General features: G+C 42.5%; 1 protein-coding gene across 15 annotated transcripts in view; it reads right to left on the bottom strand.

Moving 5' to 3' along the window:
• Positions 1-25296, bottom strand: part of myt1lb (myelin transcription factor 1-like, b) — a 64980-nt gene that overhangs the window by 27170 nt on the left and 12514 nt on the right. For all 15 annotated transcript variants that reach the window (XM_049740513.2, XM_049740512.2, XM_049740514.2 and 12 more), the window contains exons 2-4: positions 17025-17134; positions 13672-13717; positions 12450-12483 (exon numbers count right to left, since the gene is read on the bottom strand). In XM_049740513.2, coding sequence (XP_049596470.1) covers positions 12450-12483; positions 13672-13717 — 80 coding nt within the window. In that variant the 5' untranslated portion in view covers positions 17025-17134. The remainder of the gene's footprint in view (positions 1-12449; positions 12484-13671; positions 13718-17024; positions 17135-25296) is intronic.

The raw sequence follows: 25296 nt of genomic DNA, 5'->3' as shown, positions 1-25296 counted from the left end.
TCCCTTCCCTCCGCTGCACAGCCTGTAGATATTTAAGAATATATATACAGTGCACTACATATCAGCCAAATCTTATCTGCTCCACACTCCCTGCTCATTGTTGTTCCTCCGTAGACCAGAGTTGCAGGGAATGAATGCAGCACCTCTGCTTGTGGCTTCTATCCAGCAGCAGGATCTATAGACACGTGTGGCAGAGCACCGTCTCCATGGTGATAGCCTCCAGAAATCCATGAGGGATTGGCTATCCTTACTGGCTGACTGTGAGGGTAGTCAGTCCCTTACAAAAAAATGGGAGGTGTAGTCAAACAAGCAAGTATCGATCTAGAGATTTTTTTTTTTTTGTCGTATTTGGGTGCATAAAGGGACAAAAGATGGTCATTTTCTGTAATTAGCACACACACACCCCAAGACACACCACCACCCAAATTCACGCTGTAGTTTAAACTACATAGCATTGTAACATTTCATGTCGATACTGTAAATTTATAGATATTAGTTATTATGGATATCATATTTACATTGCTTCGGCTATTACGTGCCATATTTTTTTTTTGGTTTACTCTTATGGCAGCCCTAAATTGGGAAGTCCATCCGCAGAACTTACGAGACCCACGGCTGTAGTGTCCTTGAGCAAGACGGGGATACTTTCAACTTCTGTCTGAGTCTCAAGGGGCTATTTAAGCACCTGGGGAGTGTCGGTGTCTTGCTCAAGGACAGCCACAGCTGTGGATCCATGGATGGACCATGTTCTAGCTGATGCCGCATCCTCTAATAATATCAAGCTAATGTGCTGTAGCATGTAAACAGAGAAATGAGGAAATTGCATTATGGAGAAATGAGAAAAGCCCCGACACACACGATCATATTTATCTTACTTATTTGGTAAATGTGTTTATGCACGTGTGTCACTTCACCGACTCATTCCCTTCACATTACAAGTCACATATGTTTCTGTGATGTGATAAGTGTTGGACATTTTATATTTAGGGTAAATGACCTGTAAAATAAAATAAAAAATCTATGCGATGAAGCTTTGCAAACACAAGTGTGCGACTGTATGTGTGTCTTAGAGAGAGAGAGAGAGAGAGAGAGAGAGGGAAAGAGAGCAGAGCGGATCATTTCAGAGCTGTCAGGCTTCTCCCGCAAGCAGGGGAGAACAAAAGAGAGTCTTGGTGCAGGAGGCTCAGCGCATGGCAGACGACGGCAATTTGGGGCGTTTTCTGGCGGCTCAGGCTCAAGCTCACATCTCAGCCACCGCGGCTCATTCTTGTGCACACAGCAGCACGCCTGTCACCTCTTACTAAAAGTAGTCAAATATGAAGGTGTACTCTCCAAATAATCCCTCATCACAACAAATGAATAGTTCTCCCAACATGTCCACTCAGGTCTTTAAAATACCAGTAATGTTTAATTATAGTCTCCTCGTGTTTGGAAAGACAACAACCAACTCAGATGTCTTGACTGCAATGTTTTTGTTGAACACAAGGTTTTGTAGCTGAGAGGAATCCAAAGCCAGCAGCAGCAGCAGCGGCAGCAGCAGTGGGCTGCTCAGCTCAGTGGCTCGATAAGCCTGTTGTTCTCATTCAATAGCACATCTCCAACATTTGTAGCCTGCAGCTAATGAGCCCTGTCGCAGCTTTAGGAAAACACTCTTGCTACACTTCTTTTTATCCATGTCACTGTAAGAGTTCTACTGGCTGCCCAGTTTGAGCTTCATAACATGAGCGAAGGTACAGCGGTAAGCAACGACTCCAGACGGGCAAGTCGTTCCAATCCATCCAGGCAAGCTTCCTACCTTTCATTCATTTTTTTTTTTTTTTTTGTTTCTCCCTGCACCATCCAGAAAGCTCAGGCGGTTACATTTATTTATTTCTTTTCCTACATCACACTTGGTGGTAAACGCCTCCACACAGGCTGTTAGTGCACCTTGCTGATACTATTCCCATCAAGGCGCTGCAGTTTAGTGGATGGGCGAACTGGAGAACCTTCTGGGGATGAAGCAGAAGCCATTAAAGACGGGATGAGATAGATTTGGGGGCTGCTGGAGTGGTGCATTGTTTTATTTTTGCAGCAGCAATTAAGGTGGACTAAAGATTGCATTACATAATATGGAGGACGGGGAAATGTTTTAATGTCAAGCCGATGCAATCCAATTAACGGAACTGGACAAATAAAAACACAAATTGACCTTCTTGTTGACATTTGCCGATATATCGCAGACAAATAAGAAAACTAACAATGATCACACAATTGCGACTCCTGCTTTGAATTTTGTAAAATATTTTTTCAATATCAGAGCTATTTTATTAAGACCACCTGATTCTTTATTAATTAGAAGAACTAAGCAAATATAAACAACGCTCAAGGAGAGTAATACAGTGTGCAGATATGGAACTGCAGTGAAATATTTGTATAGTACTTGTGCGTATCAGTCACCCGGCCGTCCTTTTGCATAATTTGGTAGTAGATTCAGAGTTCTTGAGCATGAGTAAAGCTCATCGGGCAGCCGACTGGTGTGGCGTGTAATTCAGCTATCTGTCATCCTGCAGCTTCACTCCTGGATTAGCCAGGTAAGGAGTCTCTCTACCACTGTAATGACTTCAATCAATCATGCAACTCAAACACACACACACACACACGTGCACACACAAGCACGCACGCACGGGCACAAGGCAGCAAGTTAGCGACTAGCCGAAAAGCCATTTTTGAAAGACTTCCTCCTTCCAGCGCATCCATTTATCTAAACAAATGTCACAGCGGTTGTTTGCGTGTACGAGCTGAGAGAGAAGTGTATATAGGAATAAATTAAGATAATATAATATGGAATCAAGAGACTGGGCAAAATGGGGTTTCCTCTATTCTTATGACTATTTAACTTTCAGCTAAATTGCATTTTGAGTGCACGCGTGTGTGTGTCTGTGTGAGCGTTCTGCGGTCCTCCACTTATTATGTGCTCCGACTCCCCAACAGAGGATCTTTGACATTGATGCAATTTAGTTGGCAGCAGCATGAGGACAGGTCTGGGGCTAAGGGTTTTGGGAGGTCCATGGGGTCACAGGTCAGGATGTGGAAAGCCTTGAGCATGCCCTAAGCAGCCGCCCGCCCCCTCGCCTAAACCCCCCCACACTCATGTGCCCGGATCCCCCTGGCACGCTCCACACTCACAGCACATGATCTGTTATTCCCTCTGATGTATCTCCTCGGGGAGGTGTTTGGAAAAAAAAAAAATAGAAGGGGATGGGGTTGAAAAAAAAAAAGCACAAACACCACCTGTTTGTCTCACGCCAGTTAGTGTCAGAAAGGTAATCATGTCAAAATATGCAGGATAAGCTGGCTTTAATTTTGAACGCTTTCCAAATGATCTTATGGCCTATATGCAAAAATACAGCATAGTAAGAAGTATGACAGCCAGTGTTCTCCTTTTTGATGAATGATCATATCTATTACATGCAGTCACTTCTCCGCTTCATCATATTGTTGACATTGCAACAACAGTATTGAAAACAAGACGGATGGACCTCAAGGTAATGACACAAGTGACAGATCCAATCTACACACACTGGCTCTTTTTTTGACATATGCAGCATTCTCATTAAATATGGAAATTTGCATTTGGGTGACAGATACCACACAGAGGGAGCTTGATGGCATAGACGTGCGTTTTTGGCAGAGGAAGTGGCACATTTTGATTAATGCGACCTTATCTGGTTGTGCACATGGAGACAGAGGGGAGCTTGATGGGGGCGGATGCTTGCCCTCATTTCACTCTTCTGTTTGGAATGGGTTCACTCGTTTCGGCTGTGCCTTGGTGACTTTTCTCCATTTTAGCCTCATCGCTGCTTGTGTAAATACAGACTGGCCACATTATGATGACAACAAACAACAACAAACAAACACGCAATCGACACGCTGCAAATTTGTGATTCGGCAATCCCGAATTTTGCAGGCTTTTTAAACGGAACCCTGTAACCGCAGATAAGCCAAAAAAATATTATTTTTTCAGATTTTTGACAATTTTGAAAGCAACTCACTTTCTTTTCCACCCCAGCCCACTTTTCATCTTTTTATACTTCCCTCCCACCGCAGAATTGACTGTACTTGTTTTTGTTAAAATCTTAATGTTATTATCATTTTATTTTCAAATAATCCTTTCTATGGCAACGAGCCATCCTTCTCCTCTGAGCCAGAAAGTGAGGTATAACGACGCCTCGCCCTCGCTCGCATCGTCACCACCTGGCCCACTTCCAATGCTTTTAGTGAGAGCTATCTGTCAAGCCATGAATAATACAAGCCCAAGGCTGCCACTAGCTGGCTGGCTAGCTAGCGATGTGGAATCCAAATGAGGCCCACGGCAGGAAGGGAACACTTGACTTTTAGCTCGCGTCTGCGCTGTCCCGATGAAGACAGGCAATTACTCAGCTGAAGATGTGGCGACCATAAAACACCTGAATACATGCACCAACGCGCACACACACACATGTACATGCCTGAATATACAACACAGCTGCTGATTAAAAATCGTGCATATGTTGAGTGGAAGGAAAATGTGTTACGTAAAAAGATGCACAAGAATTTGGGGTAATTGGATGTCAGTAAAAAAAATATCAAACACTAAGAAGACCGTGAAGCACTTTTAAGTTTGTATACAGATATGCCACACTCACACTAAATAAAAAAGCTGTTATATAAAGTGATTGAACAAAAAACATATTAATGAGTTGATCAAAGGCGCAGTTAGCCAACCACGAGCTGATATTTTTACGACGCTCACTCGATCTACTTCAGACTACTCTCAGCGTCCACTGGCATCAAATATTTTCAAATTTAACTTGTGTGAGATTGACGTCATGGATTTCAGCGACCAGAGTCTAATGAAAGATCCAAGTTTCTACGATTTGAAGGCAGCCTGAGCTGTCGGTGAATCACACCTCTTTGATGTCTACATGTTCATGCCCAGTTTAAAAGTCTGGATGAGGGAAGACACCAAAATAAAAGTGCACAAGTCCAGGCCTGGAAAAAAAAAAAAATCCAGGGAAACACAATTCAAGTTGCTTAAAGTCAAGTTGAAATTTACAATGATGGCTTGGGTACCATGTCATCCGCAGGAGGTTTGTAAAGTCCAAAGTCAGCCCAGCTTTTTATCAGAACCAGGAAAATATTGGAACACTTTTGACAAGTTAAATGGAGAGTGTGCTTGAATGGCCAGGAAACTGCGAACTTATGGCTGCTATCAAAGTAGCTTGGTCTTTCTTTTAACAACCTCTCAGCATTCTGAATGCCAGACTGCGATTATTCAGTAATTTATGCAAAATGTGCTCCAACCAAATATTGACTGCATGTGGATGATTCTTTTAGAAGGCCAACATTTCTAGAATAAAAAGAAATTCCTTCTACATTCTAAAAAGCTGCACGTTAGGTTAATTGAGGACTCAAAATCGTCCTTAGGTATCAATGTGAGGATGAATGGCTGTCTATATTTTCAAATGGCGGACAACCACTTCAACGTGTTTAGGGCTGAATGAATGGACTGAGAAAGATTGGGAAAAAAAATCCACCTTTACATGAAGAATTTGAAGAAATCACCTTGAATACTGATAATCTCAGTTTCAAATTCAAAGACACGGCGGGTGATCTTTTTAAATCTCGACTTTCTTATATTTTCCAACCAATTGACAGAAAAATAGAAAATGCAATCGCTGCATTTCCAACATACCGCTTTAAACTAAATAAATAAATACCAGGTCAGTGGTAGAGTGTCCGCCCTGAGACTGGAACGTTGTGGGTTCAAACCCCGGCCGGGTCATACCAAAGACTATAAAAATGGGAGCCATTTCTTCCCCACTCAGCATAAAGGGTTGGAAGCGGGGGGTTAGATCACCGAATAATTCCCGAGCGCGGCTCGCTGCTCCCCTCGGGGATGGGTTAAATGCAGAGGACAAATTTCACCACACCCAGATGTGTGTGTGTGACGATCATTGGGACTTTAAAATTCAGTTGGATTGTACTTAAGACAGCTTTAAGGCGTCTGTGGCTCTATTAATCAAAAGTTGACTTACTTCATCATCTCTTATCTGTTGATGAACAGCGCAGTGGCGTCCACCTTTATCGCACTTGTCCCACAGCTACGGGGCACAATACCGCCAGGGCCATCACATGTATCAGGTCTATGACACATGTACGTATGCTGGTGTAATTAGCTATGCGCTGAGGCATCCTACGGTGACCGTGTTAACCCATACATCATTGCGTCTAATCATTCACTGGTAGAGTGTGGGATGTAATTACATGTTGCTAGGCAACCGCAGGCTTCACAGGTAAAAATAGTCATGTAGGATAAAGCAACACCTGCATATGTTTCACATGCATTCCAGCAAGTGTTGTGGTAATGAGCCCGAGTTCTCACGTGCGTCTTATTAACAAATAATTGTTTGTTTTTTGAAACCTCTTCTTCTATTTATTATTCACGCCACACAGACTTACTCATGATTCATTTATGGCAGCATCTTGTGGAATGTACAATGCAACTTGTATCCGCCAAAACAACACATTTGACATGCACACACAATAACAACAACTATTGCCTTAACCCCTCGCCATTATTCCTGTTTTTGGATCTTGCAGGAGCCTACGCTGAAGCCATTTGGCCATTCAACCCTCAACCACCCGTGGTGAAACCACCTGACGCCCTGAATACTCTTCTGAAATTGCCAGCTTGGAGAGAAGCACTCAACTGGGAATGCTGTTCTACATGTGAAGCAGGCTGTGTGCGTGCAAAAGCTTAGCAGGTGTGTGTGTGTGTGTTGCCCTCTGTCTCTCTTACCCTCTCTGCCTCCAGGTGGAGAGCCTGTTCTGAAGGCCCTGCTCCAGTCAAGGGCTCTTCAAGCCAGGACGGCGGCACTTTAGCCAGATAGCGGTGTACCTACAGTGCACCATGCTTAGTGGCAAACACTCTGTGGACCATTAGACAGTAGCCACAAGTGATTTTGTCCGCCAGGCCATATCGCAATTCACAACATATAGTGCATAAAACAGTCGAATTTAAAAGATCAACAAGGAAAACAAAAGCAACTCCTAACACAGATAAATAATCAAGGTTACATTTAAAGATTTGTTATCGATGTTGAATCAATGTGGTTTTTCTGGAAGAATCTCTATTCATTTTGAGCATCCAATATAAAGCCAAATGTTTTGTTTTTACCATCCACATAAGATGGTGTCCTTAAGCTATTTTGTCTCACTATAGGTACACAGAAGCCATCTGTCACTCATCTTGCCTTCCTCCCGCTGCTGTTGAGCTCTTATGCCGTACATAGCCCGAGATCAGGAAACCTCTGCCACTCTACTGGTTGCTTGTTGCTCTCATATCAGTCTGAGTGCTTTGAGAGCATGAGTGAGTTGAGATGAGTGTGTGTGTGTGTGTGAGGGTGGTGGAGTAAGTAGCATCCCAACTGTAGAAATGGCATTTAAGAAGCTTTTCCATTGCACTCCAATTGTACCGCAGAGCAATTTTCTCTGTGCGTTTGTCAATATATATATTTTTGCAGGCGTGTGCATGCGCGTGTGTGTGTCAGCAGATGTATTACAGATCCGTTCCTCCAATCGTCTGTGTGCTGTGATGTGACTCACCCTCTGCCTCTCTGTTCTCATCATTTTCTCATTCATCATGCTTCCTGTCCTCTTGGCAGAGGTCTTTGCAAATGTGTAATTTAGCGCCTGCTGTTCTCTAATTTTTGCCTTAGTCAGGAGGGGGATGTCCCCTTGACACCTGGATACAATCTGTCAATCATTTCAAAGTAAGCGTAATTATTAAGTCTGCACTGTGAGGGTTGAACTAAACGCCCTCTTTGTTGGGCTGGGATGAAAATAGAAATACAGTGGCAAGGGCTAGTTGGATTTGGGGAGGTTTTTCTTATTGCAAAGAACCAGGTGATTACTCACCTTGTCTGACCTACATTTAATCTCTTAGAATTGTATGTATCTTTTTCCTTCTCACTTGAATCCTCCACAAATACTGTGCAAAGGAGTCGAGCACAACACCAGAGAAGGGAAAAAGACATTTCCTGACTTACTTCAAGGTACCTCAGTGCAGTTTGAAGAACTAAATATAGTTTTGGTCAAGGACAGTAATTCCCTGGATGTTGCGCTGCAACATTTTTGCTTCTAACAACTCTTGCCATTTCTAATTAACGTCAGCAACGGCCGCGTGCTGAAAGGAGCCCGTTCAATCGATGCCTTATATGCACTCATCTGCAATGTAATGCCAAGTGAGCCCTGTGAGAACAGGCAGATACCATGAATGACCTGCTATACTGTGTTCCATGAGTAGATAAGTCAAGTGTCATTTTCCCTCCCTTGCAATCATTCCATACGTATGTAAAAATCAATCACATGGACACTGCATGAATAGAATAAAACCTGAAGAACAAAACATTCCGAAACCAAAAAGGGTTTTAGATTCTCTATTGTGCATAAAGCAAAGTGAGCAAGCTGGTGGAGGATATGGCTTGATGCACCCACGACTAAAACTGAGCAGGAGAAAATGGAGGAGGCTAATTAACATATTAACGACCCCCACCTTCTTACGGCTTCTGTCGGCTAGTCCAAACACATTGATAAGTATGCAAATGGGAACTGTGCCATCTGAAGGGGGAATTAAGAGTACAGCCGACAGAAATGGGAAGGAAGCGAGGAAGCAAGCGAGGAAGGAAGCAAGGAAGGAAGGCCAAATACAGAAGGGGCGTATAATGAGCTGATTATTGCATTTGTTTGACATTCCTTTAATTATCTGGTGTGCAGCGTCAGCGGCCATTGATCACGATACATATTTGACGAAGCGGTAAGGGAGAATACAAAGAAAGACCTCGGCTTTTTGTTTTCTGCTGCTCCGGATCGGATCGATACGCCAGCAAGTCCTGCAGTGACACGGCGAGCGGCCGGAGGGGCTCGGGGGCAGTGGGCATGAAGGCAGAGGTGGCTGGCATTGAGCGGCGAACCAGAGCGGACCAGTACAAGTAATTATAGCTCAGACTGATCTCTCTCCCTCTCCTGTGCGTAATACAGATGAGCGAAAGCAGATGTTCTCAATGGCCAAACAAAGGAGAAAAAGAGAGAGAGGCTATCTGGAATGTGCGTGTGTAAGCGTGTGTATTAGTGGGGACACCTTGCAGACCTGGGTTTCGCTGACACGTTCATCACATTCCACAATGATGTTGAATAATTAAAATGTTTCATTAACTTGATTATTTCCTGTTCGACCGTGTTTCAGCCCTGACACCGGCAATTAAAGCTCGACTGAGGTCTACATGAGTCTCCTCTCCCCTCCCCTGGATGCTTTGCGGTTTTGGACAAGTGTGCGTCTTTGCCGTGCACAAATCCGACAGGGGAAAAATAAGAGCTCGTATTTTCCGTACTTAGCTAAGCTGCTCTCATACCAAGACTGAGCGACAAAGGAGTCTATCGTAAAGGGAGTCAGGACCACTGATGTGCAAGCTACCCCCGCCATGGGCACGACACAGATGCAAGCCAGCAGACATCAAATTCAAAATAAGAGCTCTGAAAAAAAAAGATTAAATATCCTGTAAATCACAAGTGGTCATAATGTTTTGGTTGTTTTGTTATATACAGTGCCGTTTTTTGCCATGAACAAAATATTGTTTCAAAGCAGACAATGATAGACCCGGTGCTTTTTAGAGAGCCAACAAAACAAAAATATCTTCCAAAATCTTGGTCTCTGTTCCAAATCAGGGGATTTCTTCCCCATGCATTAACACTATAATTAGCAGAAGCTGTTCTAGTTACGTAAGACGGTTCTTTTTGAATTGCATTGGCAAAGCAAAAACAATTTCTTTTCAAAGAAATGTCTTGGGGAGCAGCGGTCGTGTGGAATTATCTTCCGAGTGCATCGAATAAAGGCCGTTATAAACAGCGTCTTTCTCCACCGACCGAGCTCATGCACATATCCCCCAATAAATGTGATTAGCATGGCAGAGTGCAAATATGCAAATGCACAGAAGTGGGTGGGATTGCACGCTGCCATATCAGTTGCACACTCCCCTTCTTCTCTGTGCACGCACCCTGAAAAGCCACGCTGGAGTTTATTCAGAAGGGGTCTCTGCTGAAACCATCTCTTTTTTTTTTCGCTTCTTTCATAAAAGAGATTCAAGCATGTAATTGGAGCTCTGAATAGAATTGATGCTTTCACATCTAGTCTCTGCTGCTTGTTGTCAGCTACCACGGGCAGTCTTATAAACAACTTACATATGTATGTATACAACAGACATACATATTACATGCATACATATTCTGCTTATGTTCAATGAGCAACATGCTATATATATATTTTTATATATAATTTTATTGACTAATCATTTATTTTTTATTAATTAAAAAGAAATGCTAATAACAATTAATAAAAATAATTTCATGTTTATTTTTTAATGAATTATGAATTTTTTCAATATATATTTGGTTTTATTTGCACACTTTTATCTATTCATTTATTTTGTATTTTGGCAGTGGCTATCCTGCAATACAGAAAGAATGTTGTTCAAATGAGTGATGTTGACATTTGTGATGAGGAATGTGCATTTGTCATACGATGCAAAACAATTATAATTAGCTATACTAACGTTCAAAGTTATGATGTACGGTATTAGTTTATTTCTTGTCATCTACTGTTCTACTTCCTCTGATAACACAACTTCTCTTATCAAATGATTTTCATTTCAAGGATTGCGCTCAAGATCTCGTCTGCTTATGAGAAGAAAACCACTGCAGTTCAAATTCACTCCCTCCCTCATCTGCGTTTGTCTATGCAAAATATGAACACCGTCTCGGAGAAGCGGTCTCTGTGACCCAACCCGGGATGTTCTATCGAAAGTCAAACATATTCATCCTGGCAACGATCAGCTGTTCGGAGCGAGGGCCCATCGAGCCACATTATCGACATTATAGACGCCCCGGCGTGGAGATAGGCCTCGCATCGATCTCGTGATTAATTACTATCTGCAGGCAGCAGGAGCGTGAGCGAGGTACAAGCGAGGGAGGTGCGACCGCCTTAAATTGGGCATAGGCTCCAGAATATAGGGAATGAAGGATTGGGGGAGAGACCAGAGAGGCTACACCTCTGCTATCTACGGATATCAGCTAAAGGCAACAAAGCAGTAATCATCCAGGTGCAATATTATTTATTGATATAAATAGGTGGAAGGCCTTATCTTTGCTGCAGCATCCTAACACACAGTCAAGGACAAATGAAATTCACACATTGTAGGGGTGGAAATAACTCCCAAAGACAAGTAGAGGACACCCAAGCAGACACTTTGGAGCTGGCTAGCAGAATAGTCTTTGTAACGACGATGGAGAATACATGCCACATCTTTACATACTGCATTTTAATTCTGCCCTCTTTGACTAACTGCGGCAAGCGAGCCTCGTGTGGATTTGCAGGCTGAGTGACGACCATTAATGAAGCATACGCATCCTTTGGGCTACATGCCTCATTCTCCCAAGAGAACATGCCACACTTTATGGAACATGAGCAAATAAACTGTGACAAGACTTCAGCTAAGCCCTTTAAGGGTTAGATATGTACATTTAAATTGAATATACCGAGGACTGAGTAGGAGTCTAATTGTGGGGAATCGCTTCGTGATTTCAGACACATATAAATGTATTATATCTAACTTCTATCTGAGACTGGATAATCACAGTATTTTATATTAAAAAAAAAAGGTATGGTAAAATGTGAGAGAGGGAAAAAAAATAAATTAATGGATGTTAGCGCAAAGACATTGTACAGTTGCGCGCTGGCGCTATAGACCATGAGTAGCTGTTGCCATGGTAAAATCAGATGGCAGACAGTATCTCCTTGACGCTTTTTGAAAGTAACAATTAAAGTAAGTTATGGTGACAAAGAAAACCTTGAAGATCCACATAAAGCCAAAACATTCAACATTTCATCACTCAACTCACCCAAGAAGTTCTTTAAGGATGCACTTCAAAAGAGTTACACTGCATGGATAATGAACTGATAATTGGATATCACTTTTAACATTATCAAGCGCGTTAGACGAAAGAGAATAATTTAGGTTGCCTAGTTTAGAAGATTAAAAGCAGAGAAAAGCCAGACCTAAATATTGCATATGGTATATGTTTGTTAGTTTGCTTTGGTCCCTTTTGTGACGTGAAAGACGCCCAAGGTGCAAGACAAAGTAGCAATGACATGGCAGAAGGATATACAAAACAGACTTTACTGTCGCATTGTTTACTGCTAAAATAATTGATGATAAACAATGAACTACATAAATGCCTTCAAGTGTTTCACAAACTGAGACTGGCTTTGTGTCAAGTGTTTGATGTTGGAGCAGGTCTGTGCTTGCTTTATCTCTATGTGTGTGTGTGTGTGTGTGTCATCTTGGAGAAAAGAATACTTTTAAAATTCAACTGACCTGAAAAGCTGTGTTAATGCCGGATCCACAGGCACTGCGAGGGTGAAAGAGAAAAGTCAGTGAAGAAACAAGAAAACGTCTGATAGCCTTCTTGTGTCAAACATAAAAAGAAACCTGCTGTATATTTTATCAATGGGACTTTTTATCGCGGTAGCTTAACAATGAAATAAATCATCCAACAGGTGTAGCGTGAACTAAAAAAAAAAAAATCTTACGGTTGTCCCTTTAAATGCAGTTTGATCACGGCTTTTGGTTGATCTTAAAAATATACAGTATAATAATAATAATAATAATAATAATAATAATAGGAAACGCAGTGAGCGCAGTGCCAAATTGCCAAACAGTCCAAACAAGTCTCGCAAATCACGATGAGCCACTTTTTATGCTTGAGGGCAGCTGTGCCTTCTATGAGCACTCAATTCTAAAAACTCAGACCATAACATCTGTCAACTTAAATGGAAACAGTTATCAAACTGTTTAAAACAGGATTAATTTGTTTTCACCACAAATCAGGCTGATATTGAAAAAGTGGCTCTTCAGTTACTTTCACACAAATGCAGTGTTAATTTATGATGGCTGTGATCACGCTCACCGATATTAGTTGAAGTTGTTGTTTGTCAAAATGCCCATTTTTACAAGTCTGTGCTCGCAATTAGAAAAAGTCAGAAAAATATCCATGTTTGCCGAGGTATGCCAGCCATTTTATGGCCTTGTAGTAGAACAGAACCCATTTATTGTAATTATCCAATGGGGAACGTATCGTTAAGAAATGTCGTGCTGATGTTCTCTTCGATTTTTCCCTTCTTTGACTGACAAGATGAGGCGACCCATGGCTTCATCAAACAGAGATTATGACATGCCTACCACTTCACCAACTGATTGATTAATTTAGTGTTAGGACAAGGGTCAGTCCTTTATTTCTTGTTCTGTCGAGAATGTTTGATCGCTCATACAGTCAAAGGACAAAAAGTCTAAACCAAATTAGTCCTGTCATTATAACATAAAAAAACGTAGAGTAGGGCCACGATTTATTCCACAATTTCATTTGTAATACAAACGCGCACACAAAAAAAGTTCTGGACAGGGTACGCGGTGACGTGGGGAAACTGAAGTGTGACTGTGTGAGATGTGCAGTGGTGTGTACGATATATATGTGCGAGTGTGTTTAGCTGTTGGGGGAGTGAAGGTCACCCTGAATGGCTGTGTGTATTAGTGCGGATACCTTTGGAGCGTGTGCGGTGGCGCTTATCGTCTGCATCCACCTCCATCTGCGGAGAAGGAAGGCACAAACAAGCTGTTAAGCGCTGGCTGGCTGGCTGCAGACAGCATCACTAAATTATCTATCATTTAGATACACGGGTTCCGAACGCTATTGTATACCTGTCAAACATGCCCCGTATGTGATGTCCACCCCGACAAGAGACTTTGGGGATTTTTTCGATGATTTTAAAATCAACATCACAATGCCTGAACGGAAAGTGGGCATCAGAGGTGAACGCATTTACGTAATGTGACGTTAAAAGTCAACTCACGGAGGTGTTCGTAGTGTGCGTGCGGCTTAACACGCTGAGATAATGAGATGCGCGGTGACATCAGCGCCAACGTCTGTAGCAGCGCCAAGTGCTTTCCACACAAAGAGCCGTGGGATGTGAACGTTGGGTGTTAAGCTTGGCGCTTTGATGGCGGCTTCACGCCGCCCGCCTGCCTCTGTTACGGCATCGGACTTCTTGTATCTATCAATCTATCCATACATTGATCGTACATCTATCAATCACTTACATTCTATCCGTCCATAGCATTATAATGTATATCTTACAGTTCCATATTTAAATTAGATTGACTCTCCACATCACTTGTTCAGGGGCCTGATGACCTTTGACCTCTTTATTTTTAGATGCCCCTAAATATTCATCCAGGCTGGGTTTAGACAATAAGGGGGCCATGATCCTGTTTGGATGTCTGTTTTTTTATTAAACATGATTTATTGATACTACACTTAGGCCACCGTCGAGCCCTTCAGTCTTAATGGTGTGTTTCTTTATGAATGCCCATAAATGTTTCAACGGGAGGAAAATAAAATGATGAAAGGCAGAGATATCTTGTAAATATTAGCAGCTACGCTGGGATGAAATGACCTTAAGTCTTTGTGAGGGAGGATGAGAACATAAATATGTCTATGAACAAATGACGGACAATGATGAGCAACTGCCCAGCGAGCAAATTATTCCATATTTTGCAGGCTACATGTCTGAAAATTACGAGAGGCGTCCTTGGCTCCACTTTAGAGCAGGTGAGCTGCTGCTCTATGGCCTTGCAGAAGTTTATAAACAGTATTATAACTTTCAATTGACTTTAAAACAATAAATTGGTCACGCGCAAGGCCGCCAGTCCATTTTCTAAATAAACTTTGCCGTGATGGGAGTGGTACAGCCAAATATGTTATTATTTCTGTTTGTTTTGGATAAGTTCAGAGTTTGCAGGTGTAGCTAATAGTGTGTACAGAAAAGGTAAATTTAGAAGATACATATTCTGCAGTCAGTGTAGCCTAATACATTCACAAAATGTGTTAATTGAATTTAACACCATGATAAGACCAAGCCCAGGAATCTGTTTTAATTAAATGTGGTGGGGATGAGTCAAAACTGATTGAAGTTATATAGACCTTCATTTTTAACATTTCCAGAAGTGCTGTTGAATTACTAGAGATTTGACATTTCAACCATTTACATGCATTTGTTTATTTAGTTTTGTTTCTACTGGAATAAACCAATTCCAAAATCAAGAAAAATAGAGCATGGCTTCCACCTGCAGGACTGTGTGGGCGAGTCTGACCTTCACCTGTCAATCAAATGCGTGCCTGTTCCACGCCCCACCGGCTGCATCTGTGTGATGCCTGAGCAATGCACACTCATGAGCCATGGGCGGGCTGGGACAATTTTCCCCTCCTTTGCCTCTGTTGAAATTCAGCAGGTTGTTGGAGGAATTATGGCCAAGCGTGGGGCACTGTGAAGTGGCCTAAACAGTGCAGCCATGCACTGGATGATTTTTCTTTTTCGCCTCACGACATTGTGCCGCACAAAAACTTCTGCAATATAAATTACTAAACTAAATTAGAAAAAGTCATTTAAAGAAAGAAAAAAAAAGGTTGGTCCGCATATTCACAATAAGGAGGAAGCACACTCCATCACGTCAAGTGCCAATTACACCCGGAATAAAAGGCAGTTATAAAAGTTAAAACCAAAAAAAAAAGCACTTCACGTTAGAACCTTCTATTTGTCAACCGTTGGATATTTTATTAAGTTGAGTTTGGCTGCATTTCAAACAGTCTACAAAAAATATGTGAGCTATTCAGGCTAAAATGAATGTGGAATTTTAAAAAGGGGGAAAGTGAGCATAATATAAATAAAATGAGCTTTTGATGGACACGATTCATAATAATCTTACCATAAACGAAACATGGTAAGCTACACAGACTTTAAAATAGGACCGTGTGTGCTTAGAATTTTGTTAAAAGGGAAGGATGAAAAGAAATCTGTCAAAACATGTCTCACAATCATCACTTTGTCTTTGTTTCACCTTCAAGTTTTGGGAGAAGGTTTCACACATGGGAACCAATCCCGCCCTCTCTCAAACACACGTGCACATCCGGGCAAAAAAAATAAATAAAATACACATATTGGTATTCCATTCAAAGCAGCACGAGAGAGCCACCAAACCTCCATCGGCATGATCAAATTTCTCTGCAAATAACTGCGCCATGCATCATCTAGTGACAGCATACGTGTGCCAACCCGATGCTAAGTGCATCTGAATTAGCGTGAAAGGCTGCCGAGCTTTCCACGTCTGAGTGGGCACCGAGTGAGAACGAGACAGAGTGAGTGAACGACCGAAAAAGATGGAGACAGAAATTTGCTGTGGACTTTATAACCAGTGTGGAAATATGCCCTTCTGGGTACCACTGATGTGCTTTGGGCATGAAGCGCTCTGATCAGAACACCATCGCAACAACCTCTTTGCTGGTAATGATAGAAAATCTGTTTTTGTGGCAATTTACTACGCAATCCGAGTTGGAAAATACTGCTTGTGGAACCTTGAAAGTGGAACACCGCTGATGTTGCGCAAAAACAATTTGAGTGTGACGTCCATTGTGTCTAATGTTCAGCAAAGTATTGACCTTGTTTTGGCGTAGGAACAAGGTACATGGCACCTATTTCCTGGGTACTTAGCGAGAATAAGTTGCTAATTAAAAAAAAATACAAAATAAAATGATATCAAAATAATGATAATAAAAATAATCAATGCAATTTTTTAATTGAAAATAATAAAAATGACAAATGTTACTTCAAGAGGTGGTCAAATGAATAATAAATCATTTGTAATAATCTTTTAATCGGGCTATCAAATATTTCTAGAATCAATTATTTAATCGATTCATCAGATAGTCAGATCATATATCATTAGTTTGATAGTCGATTAGTTCAGCTCTTAAAAATTGATCCGATTGTCTTAATGCATGCACCTTGTTATAGTTGGCATTTGGACAAAATATAACAATGGAATTTTTTTGCACTCTACCTGCAATGGTTTGGCGTTGTGACACTTCTTCCCGACCTCTGCTTCCACTGTAACCTACTGCCGTTCACTTGGAGAGGAAACGCTCACCACATCTCCTCCAGACTCATTTTCTACATTGAAAGGAAAAAGAGGGAGAACATACATCATTAAAATCATTTTCACAACAATCACATTCACATGAGGCATCTGATAACGTCTTCCTCTCCTTTGACTCCAGCTCATGAATAATCATATAGCATCAGCTATGCGGCGCATGCCGGAGCCAATGCAGATTTTTACCACTGAGACAAACGCTTGTCATGTGCGATCGGCTTTGGCAACGTAGGGTAATTAGCTAGATCTATCATCTTCCGCAGGAAGTGGGGGACAAATATAGCTAATGATCCGTGCCTGCCTCCATGATTCCTCTCCAGCCTTCGCAGAGTTATACAAGGAGAGGAAATGGGAAGAGAGGGAAAGGAAAAGAGGTCGCTCTCTGTTAAAAAGGTCAAATATTCTACCAGGAAATGAAGACGTAGATAAAAAAAAAAAAAAAAAAAACGATAGAGGTGTCGTTCAAACACTGCCAGCCTGTCTGTTTCGTTGACTCAGATGCTGCTAATTGAAAGAATGTATTGAGGGAAAGCAGATGTTGCGCAGACAAACAAATTACAGCCACATTGGGAAGCTGCAGACTGGTCGTTTAACACACACACACACACGCACACACCCGCACGGTCATTCACAACACATCTCAAAGCAGCTCCAAAGAAAAACAATCATTGCTCCCGTGGGACAAACACAACTGTGGGCAAGCTGTGAGTGGGCAGAGTGCCGATTGTGTATTATGTAAAAAAAAAAAAAGTGTTGGCAGTTAAGTGGGCTTCTACTTTGGACCAGCGGGACTCGCATTTTTGCTTTTTGTCACAGAAAAGCACAAGCAGAAACATTTGTTGTTCCCATTTTGGGAAAGCAACACCTGTGACAACCATTTGATAAAAGTATCACATTGTTAGCGGATATGTTCCGTACCACTTTTTTTTTTCTTCTCCCAAACTGATACCAGTACAAGTATTCACTCTTTTAGTACACAAGATCTTTCTTTCTGAAGCAGAAAGTCTCCAGAGAAGATTTGAAACAGTTATGAATACAAAACACAAACGAGTTCTATATTGTCTACCTCACATTTCTGTCGGCTGCTGTCCCAATACTTTTGTCCAAACTGTTACATCTGTGGCCGAGAGAGAAAAATGTCTCACCCGCTTTTCTTCGCTCTCACTCAAGGCACAGGCATATGTACTGCACATATCGCTGTCCTTGGTGCTGAAAGTAGCAGTTCTAATTACAAAACACAAACAAGCTCTATATTGTCATCCTCACATATCTGTAGGCTGCTGTCCCGATACTTTTGTCCAAACTGTTACATCTGTGGCCGAGAGAGAAAAATGTCTCTCCCGCTCCTCCCTTCTGTCGCTCTCGCTCCCTCCCTCACTCACAAGGCACAGGCATCCTGGCCTCTTGGTCATTATAATCAGGGTGTAAGTGTTGGGTCTGTCCTCTGATGAAGGTCTTCATGTGGGGGCTGATGACAAATCACAGCTCTGTGACTCTTAATCAGGACACATCCCACATTCCCCTGGTGTTTTGGTCTGCATGTGCGAAATAAAAAATGCGTGGGGGCTTTTCGACAATAGCAAAGCGATTGAAAGAAAGACAATAGAAATGGATACAATACAACCTGCTGCACCCTTTGTGTAATCTACGCAAGCCACTCTGGTCATGGCTCCTGTGTGCGAGTTTCAGCACCAAGGACAGCGATGTGTGCAGTACAGAGAAGGGAATAATAGACTTCCAACTGCAATGGGGCACACCCACAGAGAAGACACACACACAGACACACACACAATCCTTCAAACACACACAGATGTACAGACAGCTGCAAACACATATGTTCAAAGCTATTCACATCCTCTTCTTTTGTTTGCAAAAAAAAAAAAAAAAAAGCAAGGTTGTACAAGAGTGTGAGCGTTTGCAACTCAATGAGTGTTCCTGGAAGAACAAGGAGCACCATGTCTGACCTTCTCTGGCCTCCCATATCTATCAAAGCCAGGAAACACACCGCAAATAGCCAGGCTGCTCCGTCATCCACAAACCAACGCAACAATGAAAGACTTTTGAATGGCTACGTTTTCCACGCTCCGTGTCGGGAGATGTGATGACTGCTGTCACATTTCCGGTGACACATATTGTACATGACAGGAGTTTAAAACACCGCCGACACACCAACTCACAGAAATCATACCCATTATTGAAATAAAACGCACATACGACACTTGAGGACAACGAGGTACACCGGAATGCTTAATTCATGCGCATACACTCTCGCACACACACGCACAATCAAACCTCGTCTCCCAGGCTCTGATAGGGACTGTAGCTGCCTGACCTACATTCTAGAAGATATGTATACAGGCAGAAAGATGAAATCTCGCTCTGTGTTCTATATCCTGTGTTCTCACACAGAGACACACACTGACACACACGCACTTGAAATGATTTCTTCGCCTGAATGTCATCATGTTCCACATGAAACTGGCAATTTTCAGAGCCCTTCCATGTGTTTGATGGATTTCTGGCCAAGTTGAGGGTCAGACTGGCATATCAAAGATCTGCTGAGTGTTGTGCAGGACAAAGATGAAAGGGGACAGATAAAAATGTGTTTTGGTGTTTGGAGCATGACCCTGTGTACAAATCCAACAACATCATTTGGGTAGGTTCATCTGATTCTCTTGATAGGCACCTTTGCATTTTTTTTTTTTTTTGTCCTCGCACTGCTCTGTTTCAATCAATAACTGTACTGCGAGCATAAAATGAGATTCAAGACAAAGCATTCAATAAAACCTGAATGAAACATGTTCTCCTAATAGCAAGAAAAAGAAGAGCTGGCCAGAGGAAAGGTCAATTACGATGATTCATGAATTACCTTTGTTGGGGAGATCTCTCCTCTCTGAGTGTTAATTCCCACTACAGGGACGATATCAAAATGAAAAGTGTTTCATTCTGTACAAATACTGATACAGCACGACAGGAAAAACAATATTTTTTTTGCACTCATCTATTCAGATCAAAATCTTCACTAATTGGCCTCATATAATTATATAAATCTGCATAAAGTGCATACATATCCACAATCAACTTAGGTCTAAGTTTTTTATATAGAAGAGAATATGCACAGATCATACAATGTCATAAAAATTAAGAAAAATTCATAGATAAGTCGCACCAGACTATAAGACTGAGTTCAAATCCACATCAGAATCCTGAAGGCAGGTGGGAAATGCACCACAATACCCCAAGAGAATTGATATTGAACCGTTTCCAAGATGAAGTAAAGACATTTAACTTGTTTCTTTGAATGTCTTCACAGTGTTTCATGTCACCCTTCACTCCTTTGATTTTCCTTTTCTGGGCCACACATTTTTATAATAATGAGCTCAAGCGGTGGAAAGATAGTCCAGCTCGGGTTCATTGAGAGGATAGCCGAGCATTTCTTTTTTTCTTATTGCTCTCCAAAGTCTAGAATTTACCAGCTTAAATTCAAGCCAGCCCTCCGATGAACTGACAAAGAGATCTACAAGCATATTTTCAATCAGCCAATCCAGCGAATGTACCCGCTGCGTGCAATCCATTCGAGCCGCCGTATGCTCGGCGACACGAAGGTGAGAGAAGCCGTCAGGTGCTGAAAAGGACTGCTGCTTTATGACCTCGCCGCTCCTATCAATAAGAAAGAGTGAACCGAGGTAAAAGCCACATTTTGACCTGCTCTTTTATTCAAAAGCAAGTGAGAGACGCAACTGACCTGCTGGACTGAACTGCCGTGACACGTAAACATGACGTCCTTGTCTGCCACTTGACACACGTAAACTCATCTGTAATGCCAACAGGGCCAAACTCAAGCGTGTCATTTGGTGGCAAAATGGCTTTAAAAAAAAAAAACACACATGCACAGCCGAGTATAAATGGAGTGAAATCCCGACCCTTCGTCTTGCCTCCTAACATTTTGGGGTAGAAATGAACGTGCAATTACCCACAGTGGGGTCATCGCCAGCGCCATACATTGTTAGTCGGCGGCTGGCGGAGACGTGGCGGAATACTCAGGTGAGCAGAGAAGCCAGACGGCAATCAGACCAGTGTGAGGAGAAACGGAGTGAGACAGAGAGGACCACTCTTTTTGATTTCCAAGGGAGAGCCAGGCTCTTAATTACTCTCTCTCTGTGTCCCTCACTCTCTCTCCCTCCCTCTCTCATCCCAATTCTCTTTCCCACTGCTGTGTGTGTGTGCAAGTAGGTGTGTGAAAGTGTGTATCAGCTTGTGTATGAGGGGCTGATTATCAGAGTGGGAAGCCTTCGTTCGCTTCACGAACCAAGATAGCGGACTAAAGCGAACATAGTAAGCATGTGTGTGTGCGAGTGTGTTTAGGAATCAGAGCAAGCAGCAACAGTACAGTGAGTTAACAGAGCCTGTACTCAGAAAAGCCACAGGACATCATTTCGTATTAAAGATCACACAATATATTTATTTTTCTTTCTTCAAGCAAGCTCTTGAGGACTCCAACACTCGGCAGCCGTTTTAATCAAGACCAAATAAAAGAAAAAATTCAGGAGCACAGACATGGTTAAAAAAAACAGTTGAGCACTCCATGGCCATTTTAGCCCATTCATCAACAACCTCGATTATTTTAATCCCCCTTTCTGGTCCACTCCACATTTTATAAATAAACTTGAGCTGCCCACATCATTACCAGAACCTCCTTCACCCCCTTACTGAGAAACCTGCACTGGCTCCTGGTCAAACGGAATTCAATATGAGTCCAAGCATAACCATGGAGCTAAATAAGATCTTTTTTTTTTCTTAAATCACAGCATAGTACATTTCATTCTATCTATGCAATACATCAAAATGTGAGAAACCATTTGAATCTTTTTACCTGAGGCTTGCAAGAGGACCAGTCAGTCACTAGTAAAACTGACTAGCCAGCTGGCAGCCTGTCAGAAGCGGCATGTTCAAAGACACCCTGTGATTCTCATGCATGGACTGTAGCAGTGAGACTATAGGAGCACAGACTCATTTTTTCCCCAGTGTGACGGATAGAATGTATATAAGCCAGGGAGCCTCCTATATCTACCCGTAGCACGCATGGTGCCACTGACTCAGTCGACCAAGAATATCCTTACTGATGTCGTACTGTGTGGATTTTCATGTCTGTATGAAGACATCCACTCGTGTGTGTGTGTGTGTGTGTGTGGTGTAACAGCACCCACGTCTAAATGCACTGAGATCTATTGTTCTCCTCTGCTTGGATTTCTCCCATCCCAAAACTCGACTTTTTCTCTCATTTCTTTCTACTCGCTCATTCTCGTTGACTTCACAAGCGGCGGTGGGAGGTTGCGATAGTGTGAATAATAAAGTTGCGCTCCCGAGGAAGCTGAATACACGTTCAGAAAATGTCTTCAATTATGGAAACGTTCATGTTGCTACGGCTAACGACAAGATGACTCTCTATAAATCTACAGCTGTCTATATTGACATCCTCCTCCATGTGGCCGGTAGAAGCGGTATTTGTTCACATTACAAATTGTGCGGCATCATAGACCAGCTTGCAAGCAACAGAAGGTTGAATCAATGAATTTTTCGTTTTATGTGTTTTGGTAAAGGCACATCATCACATCTTCCGGATAAATCTAGGCCTCCCGGTTTTGCAGCTGTATATTTCCCTTCCTTGTCCCCCACCCACATTGCTGCCGGTGTCGTCGACCTAGAATACCAATGATGCAGGCTGCAGATAGATAGGGAGGCTTGCCTGTCACATGACCCCATTTGTCCTGAGGCTTCACCCAGGGATGACAACAGAGCCAAGCAAACACACACACACACACTCACACACACAACTTTCAATGCTGTATGTCAGGATAGGCAGTGAAACACAGAGGCATGCAAACGCTCAGCATCATAGTCATTAACATTCAGAGTTGCACACACAAATGCAGGCACACACGCGCACACAGAAAAACACTCACTGATCACTGCAGGGGGGAGAGCCAGAAAGGATGAGAAAGAGAGAGAGAGAGAAAAAGAGAGAACACCCAGCTACTGTACACACATGCCATTTCTCTTTTCTCTGACACACACACACACACGATTTAAAGGTAAGGTAGGAAAACACTGCACACCCTCCAAATTGCATCTCAAATCCAGCCACACACACACACGCGCACACGTGCGTGTCTAAGTGTGTGGAGGCAGCCTACCCCTGTTGATCACACAAACACATTAGTCACTGAGGAGTCTCTACACAGTCAGTGTCTCCTGTGGCACCAAAAATAACAGCATAATAGAATTGTGAGAGAATGCCCCCTCACTCACTGCTAAATTTCAAGAGTCGGAAGAATCGGGCGTCACAAGCGCGTTTCAATTTGGAGGAAATCACCCCGTAATTCACATTAGCCAGAGATCATTTTTAGATTAATTTAAATGAGCAGATTCTCTGTTGTTTTGATTAAGAAAAGAATTTAAAAAATACAATACTTGGTTATATATATGAATGCGCAGCAAATGATCAAATATATCCTGATGACAAATGTTCAAACATTTTAATTGTCCTCAGCGTTGTTCTGCGCATCATTAAGCATGACGCTTTGAGGAATTATCTGCTACAGCTGACGTCTTCGCTGAGTGTTCAGGAAACACGTCAAGTACATCTGTTCTGTGGTCTTCAACATTTTATTGCTCAACATTCCAGTAACCACCTAATTGGGTCATTCATTTCAGGTAGTATGATAATACTCATAAAAGCGAGACATGCTTTGAATATATGGATTATTAAAGGCCAAACGATCACAAATTGCATCATTATTATATTTTATATGTTTCCTTACACCAAAGACATCCTTATTGGTCGGTATTTGCTTCTTTGAGGTTTTTCATTGGACAAAGATAATAAATTGTGCGCTCATACAAATGTGCATAGTGTTTCCTTCGCCTAGCCCACATAGTGTACGTTTCATAACACCTGTTGTGAAATATGGATCTGTGCATTTTTGGAAGGTTGTCAAAAAACTTGTTAGGTTGCGATCACCCTGCATATTGCAGCCACGGCGAGGTGACAGCTCCTGGAAAGGTGGGATGTTTTTATGCAAATGGATGCCAAAGCTTCAATGGAGCTCAAATTAGAAAGCATATTTGTTGCGGGGTTTATACGAGGAGTTTCTGCAATTATCCTTGAGCCAGTTCCTACACGCTGATCGTGTATGAAATGATGAAAACTGATTTATACAGATTTTTTTTTTTTTTGCCATGACCTGGTTGTGTACGTGGGTGCGTATACGTTAACATGAGCGCAGCTGCATGTGTGTGTGCATAAGTATGTGTGCTTGTTTTTTTGTGTGTCTCAGTGAATGAATCTGCACATGTGTGAGCAGGCTCAGGTGGATTGTGAACCCGGCAGATGGACATTTGGAGCAGCTTTGCCGCCTGCAGCAAAACGCAAAACTCCCCCAACCCGTCTCTCTCTCTCTCTCTCTCCCTCTCACTTCTTTCACACATATATGTATTTTTTTAAATGAAAGCAAGAAAGGTCCAGGATATGAAAATGCTCTGTGTTTCCAAGCGGAGGCCGCTTGATCCCCCAATTGGGTGATGGACATATTTAACAAAGTACTGCAGTGATAAGTGAAGGTAGTGAAAAACGTTCCCGTTTCCAAACCCCCGGCCATCACTCGATAGCAATCGCTACATGCATGCGGACGAAAAGTCTCCTCCAAGGCTTCGCTTTCAGTCCAGCTGTAGGAGGAGCAAAAGAGGGAGGCTGTGTGGAGCTGCTCTGTCCCTGAGGAGAATCTTCTGCCAGCCCAATGCCACACAGATCAACAATCAGCCAGCCAAGCGTGCTCTGACCTCATCCTCTCTCTCCCTCTCTGCATCTCTATTTCAGGCTAGCTGGCTCGCCCGCTCTGCCAAAGGCATTTGCTGTCCCTGCGTCTCCTTCCGCCAACTGCCTGTCCTGCTAGCAATGGTGCATGTCTGCAGCTCTGCTTTCCTGTCTTTGGTCCAGCCAGCCTGTCTATCTCTCTTCCTCCATTATCCCTCTGCTTTTGTGTCTCCGTTTCTGTCCATCTGCACGTCCGCCTGCCAGCGTCGCTTTCTGGCCAATGGTTCTCTGCCGGAAAGCAGCCAGGCTGTCCGGCGCTCGGCCAATCTGCCCGACTAGCCGCTTGTCTATTCATCATCTGTTTGC

The sequence above is a fragment of the Syngnathus scovelli genome, chromosome 14 (genome assembly GCF_024217435.2).
Source record: "Syngnathus scovelli strain Florida chromosome 14, RoL_Ssco_1.2, whole genome shotgun sequence".
NCBI lineage: Eukaryota > Metazoa > Chordata > Actinopteri > Syngnathiformes > Syngnathidae > Syngnathus > Syngnathus scovelli.
The sequence above is the reverse complement of the archived record's forward strand: the minus strand, read 5'-3'. Positions and strand labels throughout refer to the sequence as shown.